We start from the raw sequence: 11,613 nt of genomic DNA on the forward strand, positions 1-11,613 counted from the left end.
ATCATGTTATGTGTATACTTGTCATCGGTAATGACTTGGGAGTTTTTTTAGGATAAAAAAAAAAATGAATAGAGTTAAGCACAGCCAAACCCTAGAGGAAAACCTGGTTCAGTCTACTTGACAACAGATACTGGGAGACAAATGTACCATTCAGCAGGACAATAACCTAAAACACTGAATGTTTGAGAGGCCTAGTTAGTTTTGACTTAAAAATCGGTTTGTAAATCTATGGCAAGACTTGAAAATCGCAGTTTAGCAATGACCAACAACCAACTTGAAACAGCTTGAAGAATCTCAAAAAGAATAATGTGCAAATATTTTACAATCCAGGTGTGCAAAGCTCTTGAGACTTACCCAGAAAAAAAAAATCTACTGTACTCACTGCCAAAGTTAATTCTAACATGTATTGACTCAGGGGTGTGAATACTTACGTAAATTAGATCTGAATTTCATTTGCAAACATTTCTAAAAACATGTCATTAACTTGATCATTATAGCACATTGTGTGGAGATGGGTGAGGAAAATCAATTAAATCCATTTTGACACCAGGCTGTAACAACAACATGTGGAATAAGGGGTATGAACACTTTCTGAAGGCGCTAAATGTCCCTCACAGTCCTCTCTGAGGTTGGAGCAGGGGACTGCAATACTACAGGGTCCGTGGAGCAGTTGTTGTAGGGGGGTTAAGTGCCTTTCTCAATGGCACGACAGCAGGCGATGGCATCTAGGATTTGATACCAGCAACCCTCCGGTTGCCAGCTCACTTCCTGCCAGACATTACGCGTCAGCCCTGGGATTCATGTAGTCGGCTTACACCTAACTCGAAGTCCTCCTGAATTCAGAGACTGGAAAGGCAGTTTTGATGTTGTCGGCACGATGCATCGATAATGAAGGGCTGGCACAATCACTGTATAACCGATTCCCGGCCAATGCAAATCACATTTAATACTTTACATTATCCAAATCTGCATAATGCATTTGGAAGTCCGTTAACACTAAATACGGTACATTAAGGCAACATTACATCCTGATCATGAATTCCAAGAGGCATGTCCAGCACATTCCTCTCCCAGGACAGACGCACAGAAGCATAGATTACACACAAAACCAACAGCACAGTGCACTTTCCATTAGAGCAAGACATCCATCTTATTAATTTATTTATTTGTCCAATTGTACACACAAGGTCCAACGGAAATTAGAATTTGACCGCTTTAACCCAAGCCCTCCGAAAAGACACATGTACAGGTTGGAGAGGTGAGAGCAGGGGGCTTCCATACTATGGGGTCTGTGTAGCAGTTGTTGTAGGGGGATTAAGTGCATTGCTCAAGGGCACAACGGCAGGCGATGGCATCTAAGATTTTACAACAGGACCCGTCCAGGACCGTCACAGCCCTAGTCGGTTCTCCTCCATGTCTTTCTCACTCACACAGAGCCCAAGAGCGCCGCCCACTGTCATTACATCTATTGGATTTTTCAAATCCAAACAACGAGGTCTCAACCCCACAGGAAAACCCCCCAGAACCAATCCATTTAAAAACCTAGTGTTAAACGGGATTTGAAATGTCTGTACTTTTTCAATACTAGAACAATGACTACAAAATGTACACAATAAGCAGGGTGTCAGAATAGAAAAAGGTAAACATTTTGACACTGGCCCAGACCTAAGGCAAAACATTTTCCCCTTTTTCGAATTGAGTCACAGCAACCTGCTGTAAACAATGACAGGATTTGGGAATAAAATTACCTTGATTCAATTCTCCTCCCTGTTCACCTTGGAATTAACAACCATCCTTGTCATGCAGGCCAATTTGGACAAACTAAAACAAAGCATCACTAGTGGTAACTTACCGTTAGTATCCCCCTCGGTCTTTGGCAGGCTGTCTTCTCTAGGTGGGCTGTCACCGCTTCCAGCTTCTTCTTCATCCTCATCATCTTCAGGGGTCACCAGCTTCATCAGGCTGTGGTTGCAGGCACTGGCAGCCTCTTTGGTGCCTGGACAGGATCAGTGAAGGATACAAACCTCCAGAAATAGAGCTATGGCGCCATCTGGTGGCCAGATTTGATATACGCGAGCACACTATCTTACAGTAAACAACCATTACCAAGTTGATCAGTGAAAAAAGGCCTAATAGTTACCATTCTTTGCTAAAGCATCTAGTTATACATTCCATCTGACACCATGATGTTTCTATAAAAAAAACTATTGTTGCAGGACTATACTGTATGCTTGGTGCCGGAGGGGATGGCTGCCGTTTTATGGACTCTTAACCAACCGTGCTTTTTTGTTATTTCGCATTGTTTGTAAATGATTTTGTACATAATGTTGCTGCTACCGTCTCTTATGACCGAAAACAGCTTCTGGATATCAGAACAGCAATTACTCACCTTGAACTGGACAAATAATTTTTCTTAAAATGAGTCGGACGAGAGGGATTTGCTCCAGACACCCGACAGGGCCCTCATCCCCGTCATTCGCAGTAAAAAGAAAATAAGATATCGCGGAAGGAGATCAGGGTGCCTGGTAAGGAGCCGACAACGAGTGGCTAATCTGCCTTTGCCATCTATACTATTGGCCAATTTACAATCGTTTGATAATAAAGTGGACGAACTACAAGCACGTATATCCTATCAACGGGACATTAAAAACTGTAATATCTTATGTTTCACCGAGTTGTGGCTGAACGACAACATTAATAACATACAGCTGGCGGGTTATACACTATTGGCAGGATAGAACAGCAGCCTCCGATAAGACATGTATATTTGTAAACAGCTGGTGCACGATATCTAAGGAAGCCACTAGGTTTTGCTCGCCTGAGGTAGAGTATCTCATAAGCTGTACACCACACTATCTACCAAGAGAGTTTATCAATATTCTTCGTAGCTGTCTATTTACAAAACACCAGTCTCAACGTCAACAGTGAAGAGCGACTCTGGGATGCTGACCTTCTAGGCAGAGTGGCAAAGAAAAAGCCATATCTCAGACTGGCCAATAAAAAGACAAGATTGAGATGGGCAGTCTGAGATATGGCTTTTGTACATACCCCAACCAGAAGCCATGGATTACAGGCAACATCCGCACTGAGCTAAAGGGTAGAGCTGCCGCTTTCAATGAGCGGGACTCTAACCCGGAAGCTTATAAGAAATTCCGCTATGCCCTCCGACGAACCATCACACTGGCAAAGCATCAATACAGGACTAAGATCGAATCGTACTACACCGGCTCCAACGCTCATCGGATGTGGCAGGGCTTGCCAACTATTACAGACTACAAAGGGAAGCACAGCCGCGAGCTGCCCAGTGACACGAGCCTACCAGACGAGCTAAATTACTTATTTACTCGCTTTGAGGCAAGTAACACAAACATGCATGAGAGCATCAGCTGTTCCGGACAATTGTGTGATCAAGCTCTCCGTAGCAGATGTGAGTAAGACCTTTAAACAGGTCAACATTCACAAGGCCGCAGGGCCAGACGGATTACCAGGACGTGTACTCCGAGCATGCGCTGACCAACTGGCAAGTGTCTTCACTGATATTTTCAACCTCTCCCTGACTGAGTCTGTAATACCAACATGTTTCAAGCAGACCACCATAGTCCCTGTGCCCAAGAACACTAAGGTAACCTGCCTAAATGACTACCGACCCGTAGCACCTACGTCTGTAGCCATGAAGTGCTTTGAAAGGCTGGTCATGGCTCACATCAACACCATTATCCCATTATCCCAGAAACCCTAGACCCACTCTAATTTGCATACCGCCCCAACAGATCCACAGATGATGCAATCTCTATTGCGCTCCACACAGCCCCTTTACACCTGGACAAAAGGAACACCTACGTGAGAATGCAATTCATTGACTACAGCTCAGCGTTCAACACCATAGTGCCCTCAAAGCTCATCACTAAGCTAAGGACCCTGGGACTAAACACCGCCCTCTGCAACTGGATCCTGGACTTCCTGACGGGCCGCCCCCAGGTGGTAAGGGATGGTAACAAAACATCTGCCACGCTGATCCTCAACAAGGGGGCCCCTCAGGGGTGCGTGCTCAGTCCCCTACTGTACTCCCTGTTCACTCATGACTGCATGGCCAAGCACGACTCCAACATCATCATTAAGTTTGCCGATGACACAACAGTGGTAGGCCTGATCACCGACAACGACGATACAGCCTATAGGGAGGAGGTCAGAGACCTGGCAGTGTGGTGCCAGGTCAACAACCTCTCCCTCAACGTGATCAAGACAAAGGAGATGATTGTGGACTACAGGAAAAAGAAGAGGACCGAGCACGCCCCCATTCTCGTCGACGGGGCTGTAGTGGAGCAGGTTGAGAGCTTCAAGTTCCTTGGTGTCCACATCACCAACAAACTAACATGGTCCAAGCACACCAAGACAGTTGTGAAGAGGGCACGACAAAACCTATTCCCCCTAAGGAGACTGAAAGGATTTGGCATGGATCCTCAAAAGGTTCTACAGCTGCACCATCGAGAGCATCCTGACTGGTTGCATCACTGCCTGGTATGGCAACTGCTCGGCCTCCGACCGCAAGGCACTACAGAGGGTAGTGCGTACGGCCCAGTACATCACTGGGGCCAAGCTTCCTGCCATCCAGGACCTCTATACCAGGCTGTGTCAGAGGAAGGCCCTAAAAATTGTCAAAGACTCCAGCCACCCTAGTCATAGACTGTTCTCTCTGCTACTGCACGGCAAGTGGTACCGGAGTGCCAAGTCTAGGTCCAACAGGCTTCTAAACAGCTTCTACCCGCAAGCCATAAGACTCCTGAACGTCTAATCAAATGGCTACCCAGACTATTTGCACCCCCCCCCCACCCTTTACACTGCTGCTACTCTCTGTTTATTATCTATGCATAGTCACTTTAATAACTCTATTAATGTACCTATTACCTCAATTACCTTGACTAACCGGTGCACCCGCACATTGACTCGGTACCGGTACCCCTGTATATGGCCTCGCTATTGTTATTTTACTGCTGCTCTTTAATTATTTGTTGTTCTTTCTTAAAATTGCATTGTTGGTTAAGGGCTTGTAAGTAAGCATTTCACTGTAATACACCTGTTGTATTCTGCGCATGTGACAAATAACATTTGATATGATTTTGATTTGATACTAAGCTTAACGTGATGAAGGATACTCTTTTTGCGGTCGTCGTAGGACAGGCAGGGCAGGACAGCAGTCAGGATGCCAGAGGAGTAGGGCAGGACCACCCTCCCAGCCAGCTGGATAAACTCCCTCATCCACGTCATGGCTGTCAACTGGATTAGGTCATTAGCTAGAAGGACAGAAAGAGAAAGTCATTCTGGAGCCAGGTGGGGACTTTGATAAGACAGAGAACTTGGAAATGGTTCTGTGATAACTTGTTAGAAACTTTCAGGCGAATATCAAATCACTCCTGAACTTTCAACCTTCATTCCACTAGGGATAACTGTGTAAGTCATATTTTTGTCTAATGGATAGAACAGGCCTAGATCGCACCACAGTGGCATTTTGAAAGTGGGTGCTTAAAAAAAACAGAACATAAATTAAAAACAGTCAATTTAAAAACAGAAGATATTCAAAGCAATGCAAGCTCTCCCTGCCACTAATATCAGATTTCCTTGCAGCATTAGAGCAGATCAGTTCTTCTTTCCTCATTGGCTAATGAGTCACACTACCCCTGTGATGGTTATAGTGTGGTGAATGCTGGGTTCCTCTTACACACACTAAGCCCAGCTACGATCTATGGTCCTGTTTTTAAAATCGGTTTTCCGTTAAAACGAAAAACAATTACAAAATTCCACATCAGTTTACAATGCAGAATGTTCCTATTACGTATGCATGACCACTAGGGGCAGGCAAATAAGTTCTATACACCGCAACCCTTTACAGACATAAATAGAACACAGCTACAGTAACATGTCAAGAGACAATTGATAACTTTACAGACAATAAAATAAAATAAAAAGTGCAGCCTCAGGTCTGTACCTTCTCAGACAGTAGAATTCTGCTCCGGCATAAAATGTTCTGTATTTTTTCCCTAACAATAAACGTTGCTGGTTGATGTGCTGCTGTGTTGTTTTTTATGGTATGGTAGCTAGATGTTTTATTTCTACTAAATGTCTTGATAAGTCACGGTATTTAACAAACTTTAAAGTACTTTTTTAGTGGTATACACACAGGCTGCACGCAGCAGCTCCCGATTATTTGATTGACAGTTCTGGTTGCCTACTGATGGATTTTAGTCCCGCTTTGGAAGGAGCATTCCTTTACAGACATGTAAATGTAAGTAAAATGTCCATTCATACCACTAGAAAAGGTTGTGTCTGCATAAAAAAAAAAACGTAGTATAGCCTACACGAACAGACAGAAAAGAAAAAAAAACATGTGGTTGCGCTTTCAAGGGGCCACATTCCATTATGTCTGAAAAGCGTAATCGATACAGGTTCCGGTAGCCTACTGTAAGTTAATATTTGGTAAATACGAAGAGTAGGCTACTCCGTGCTCGCAAGACTGGCCCGAAGACATCGGTGCCATGAATAGGCTAGGATATTCTACACGCAACAGACCGAAGACATATTTGCATCATTAGCGAAGAGAGAGCAGGCAGGCCAGCGTGACGGAGAGAGGCGCAGAAGCGTGCTCATATGTTTTGGTGATCTGCATCTAGCAATGTCTTGTTTTGCAAATTCACCAAGTAGCCCAAAGTTCGACTCATCCTCTCTGGTTTTATTTGAATTACACAACTTCCCCAGGCTACTGATGTTTTCATCACTTGACCGCGCGTCTTGCTGACCATGTGTCTTTGTGGCTGGGCTATTTCATTTTGTCGTTATAAAAATAAGCTGTTACCGTGTTCCAACACATATGCTTTCTGTTTCAGAGTTGTAAGTCACTCCACGAATAACAGTGATTGCACACTTGAATTTGTGTTTGTGGTTTTTACATACAGCAACAAACTAATTAAAATGCTATTGTGTTATTTGAAATAAAATAAAAATCGTATTCTAATGATACCTAAGACCTTCATAAAAACAACCAAATTATTATTTTTGCGATAGCATACATGAAATCTATTATTTACACTGTTAAAATGTCGTAGTCAGAATGACTGCTCGTTAGCTTGAAGGGGGGTCCATCGAGGCCCAGCGGTTGTAGTGTTAAACCCTAACAATTGCTTACAGATTAATCTAAGGACATATTCCTGAAATTCCACTTTACCAGTTTTAATTAAAGATTTAATGGATGGATCCCCATGTGAAACTTACTGAGTTTGGACTCATCAGAAACCTGGCAATGGATGACCAGGATGTTGGCCATCTCCGCAAACTTGACACTAGAGGGAGTCTTCTTGATCTCCTTCAGGAACTCTCCCAAGACAACTTCACACCTGAAAGACAAGAAACGACAGTCACAGTGTCCTTCCTAGAGTCCAGCAGCATGAGGAGGGGAGAACAGAGGGTTTGGATATGGGAAGAGAAAATAGGAATAAAGGGTTCTTACGTCCTCCGGATCTCTTTGCTGCTGTCCCCTAAGATCTGGAAAAGTCCATCAAGGATTTCTGGCAGGTAGTCCAAGAGGTTGATGTCCGGAACAGATTCCAGAACTAGTATCTGTAGCAGGGGAGAACCAGAGAGACAACCTCAGCTGCTATTAATACAACTACCAGTGTATAACATTTTTCATAACACACTTTTAGGTGGGCTATAGGATAGCCAAAAAACTCCCACATTTGACCAAAACGTTAAAATGGCTATTAAGGAATGGATATGAATTAATAAAGAGTGATGAATAATGATATTGCTGTAAAAGTATAGAAACAGGTCTTATTCTGCTCATCAACAAAATATGTTTTATTGTGACATGGCAATCAGTTGTAAAAGCCATGCACAGACATACTCACCCAGGATATGATGAACTGACGGGCATACTGGTTATTGGAGTAGATTCTCTCACGCAGCAGGGGGACAAACGCCACCAGGTCAAACTTGTTACTCTCTGTCACAATGTCCTGTGAAGGCAGAGAAGTAACATTTTTTGGGGGGTTCATGACCGAACTCATCTCTTACCTTAGCTGCCATTCATCTATAACTGATTGTTCCATTTGTCGCTTTAGCTATACTGAAAGCACTATCGTTAACCACCTAATCTAGCCAAAGCCCATTCTAACCTGACATTACATTTCCAGGAAATGTCTCGACATGGTTTGTACTGGAATCTCACCTTCAACAGTCTGTCAAGGAGTTCAGAGCCACTCTTCACATTGGGGTCAGGATCTGCAGCAAGCTGGAGTAGAGAGCACAACATCAGAGGTAGCCTAAAGACATGTCTTCTCTGGGCATGTCTTCTCAGAGCATTGAGACTCTGGTTACCTTGCTGAGTCCGTCAAAGAGCACGTTAAAGTGGGGCAACACTGCTCCTCTGGCCACTTTCACTATGTTGTAGAGCGCCTCACAGGCATAGTACCGCAGTCTGCTGTCTGAATCATTAAAGCAGGTGAGTACGGGCTCGATAAGCTCCTTCAGGTACAGCCCGGAGTCCTGCAAGTCACACACATTAACACACCAAATACATTAGGGATGCAATCTCAACTTTAAAAAATGACTTAAATGCAGTCTTCTCGAACATGTACAGTCGTGGTCAAAAGTTGAGAATGACACAAGTATTGGTCTTCACAAAGTTCGCTGCTTCAGTGTTATGAGATACTTTTGTCAGATGTTACTATGGTATACTGAAGTATAATTACAAGCATTCCATAAGTGTCAAATACTTTTATTGACAATTACATTACGTTTATGCAAAGAGTCAATATTTGTAGTGTTGACCCTTCTTTTTCAAGACCTCTGCAATCCACCCTGGCATGCTGTCAATTAACTTTTGGGCCACATCCTGACTGATGGCAGCCCATTCTTGCATAATCAATGCTTGGAATTTGTGGGTTTGTGTTTGTCCACCCGCCTTTTGAGGATTGACCACAAGTTCTCAATGGGATTAAGGTCTGGGGAGTTTCTTGGCCATGGACGCAAAATTTCGATGTTTTGTTCTCCGAGCCACTTAGTTATCACTTTTGCCTTATGGCAAGGTGCTCCATCATGCTGGAAAAGGCATTGGTCATCACCAAACTGTTCTTGGATGGTTGGGAGAAGTTGCTCTCGGAGGATGTGTTGGTACCATTTTTTATTCATGGCTGTGTTCTTAGGCAAAATTGTGAGTGAGCCCACTCCCTTGGCTGAGAAGCAACCCCACACATGAATGGTCTCAGGATGCTTTACTGTTGGCATGACACAGGACTGATGGTAGCGCTCACCTGGTCTTCTCCGGACAAGGTGTTTTCCGGATGACCCAAACAATCGAAAAGGAGATTCATCAGAGAAATTGACTTTACCCCAGTCCTCAGCAGTCCAATCCCTGTACCTTTTGCAGAATATCAGTCTGTCCCTGATGTTTTTCCTGGAGAGAAGTGGCTTCTTTGCTGCCCTTCTTGACACCAGGCCATCCTCCAAAAGTCTTTGCTTCACTGTGCGTGCAGATGCACTCACACCTGCCTGCTGCCATCCCGCAGCTGAATCAACTTTAGGAGACGGTCCTGGCGCTTGCTGGACTTTCTTGGGCGCCCTGACGCCTTCTTCACAACAATTGAACCTCTCTCCTTGAAGTTCTTGATGATCCGATAAATGGTTGATTTAGTTGCAATCTTACTAGCAGCAATGTCCTTGCCTGTGAAGCCCTTTTTGTGCAAAGCAATGATGACAGCACGTGTTTCCTTGCAGGTAACCATGGTTAACAGAGGAAGAACAATGATTTCAAGCACCACCCTCCTTTTAAAGCTTCCAGTCTGTTATTCTAACTCAATCAGCATGACAGTGATCTCCAGCCTTGTCCTCGTCAACACTCACCTGTGTTAACGAGAGAATCACTGACATGATGGCAGCTGGTCCTTTTGGCAGGGCTGAAATTCAGTGGTAATGTTTTTGGGGGATTAAGTTCATTTTCATGGCAAAGAGGGACTTTGCAATTAATTGCAATTCATCTGATCACTCTTCATGACATTCTGGAGTTTATGCAAATTCCATCATCAAAACTGAGGCAGCAGACTTTGTGAAAATTAGTATTTGTGTCATTCTCAAAACTTTTGACCACGACTGTATATTAAGTCGATGCATTTACATGAAATGTTGACGCACTTATCCAGACGCACTTACAAACTTGTAACTTGTTGGAACGGGGGAAAACAAAAGCATTAAAAAAAAAAAGCATGATATGCAAACTACAAAACAACCCTGTGTAATGTATAATGCGTTGCAGATCTGTGTATGGGCGCCCAGAGGCCATTACCTTTCCCAGGGCAATGGAGCATGCTGCCAGGCCTATGAGGCCTCCTTTGCGGCTGTGGGGGTGCTGGGACAGGGCGAACTCTGAGGCCAGGATCTGGATAACATGTCTGATCTGGGTAGAGTTGTTCTGAGCCACAAACTCCCTCACCAGTCTGTGGATTAAGGCAACAGAGAAAGGCTATGTTCATGAACATACAGAAACAACTGTCTAGCGAGATTAGGACACACAATAATCAGAGTAGTGTTCAATCCTGGTCCTGGGGATACACATGGTGTGCAATGCAGGCTTTAGCCCAAAACATTTGCCTCCACTGATCAACTAGGCTTAGGCCTAATCATAAAGACATTGATGAGTTTAATCAGGAGTGTTAGTACTTGGCTAGAACAAGGCCTGCCCACAGTCTGTCTCCAGCCATCAACTTATCATACAATGCAGCGAAATAACCCAATCAGGGGCCTGTGGCAGGACCACCTAATGCTCCATAATCCTTTCCCATTTTAACTTGAGTGTCACATGATGCCTTTTACATGTCCCATGAATGGAAACACAAGGACAAACCAGTATCATGTGCCTGAAAGAATGCAGGTTTCCCTATTTAATTTCACTTAATAAAAAGGCCTCAACTTTCAAAATCCAGAGCATTTCAATTAATCATTTGATGGCAGTGGGTGACATCTCATATGGGTTCTCAAGAGATTGCTTACCATGTGTACTGCCCACAGCCAAACCCAACTTAATTGAAATTCTATGGAGTGTGTGACGTGATGGTCACATTACTGTACAAACCCTTCCCACTAGCTGACTCGTACCAACTATGCCAGTGATGCACAGGTATGAGACAGACAAGTAGCCTTGGGTGGGCAAAAACTTTTCGGAAGGCTATATATTACCTCCTACAAACACAAAACAATAGTACAGTTTGTCGTTGAGTGCTCTGACAATATTTGGGGTCAAAGGCGAGAAGTCTTTCTCGGTGTTCATTTTCAGAGGCTTTAGCGGGGAACTTGACAGTTCGGTTAATAATCAGGTGCACGTTGTTTCATAAACTCACCCTAAACTATTCCAATAACGACGCAAATCAGAAAGAAAATAGTCCCCGATACCCAACCTGAGAATAGCAGGCTTCGAAGCCGAATTATATTTCAAAGCCATCTTTGTTTTAGAAAATTGGGATAACCTGTTACGACGGCGCGTGGAAAGATGTTCGTTGCGAAGATACCTATTGACAATATGAAGCGATTCGTCCTAAGAGACTTGCTCATGTAGCCATTTTCCTGGCTCAC

The 11,613-nt window shown here is 43.9% G+C and overlaps 1 protein-coding gene across 1 annotated transcript in view; it reads right to left on the reverse strand.

The window, feature by feature from the left end:
- The window catches only part of LOC311137275 (protein VAC14 homolog), a 44,482-nt gene extending 32,869 nt beyond the window's left edge, over window positions 1-11,613 (reverse strand). The window contains exons 1-9 of the mRNA XM_084171675.1: window positions 11,382-11,613; window positions 10,331-10,481; window positions 8,368-8,535; window positions 8,219-8,281; window positions 7,899-8,006; window positions 7,499-7,608; window positions 7,264-7,385; window positions 5,154-5,291; window positions 1,853-1,996 (exon numbers count right to left, since the gene is read on the reverse strand). Of these exons, the coding sequence (XP_084027801.1) occupies window positions 1,853-1,996; window positions 5,154-5,291; window positions 7,264-7,385; window positions 7,499-7,608; window positions 7,899-8,006; window positions 8,219-8,281; window positions 8,368-8,535; window positions 10,331-10,481; window positions 11,382-11,482 (1,105 nt within the window). The 5' untranslated portion in view covers window positions 11,483-11,613. The remainder of the gene's footprint in view (window positions 1-1,852; window positions 1,997-5,153; window positions 5,292-7,263; window positions 7,386-7,498; window positions 7,609-7,898; window positions 8,007-8,218; window positions 8,282-8,367; window positions 8,536-10,330; window positions 10,482-11,381) is intronic.

Source organism: Coregonus lavaretus (assembly GCF_964263955.1).
Source record: "Coregonus lavaretus genome assembly, chromosome: 11".
NCBI classification, from domain to species: domain Eukaryota; kingdom Metazoa; phylum Chordata; class Actinopteri; order Salmoniformes; family Salmonidae; genus Coregonus; species Coregonus lavaretus.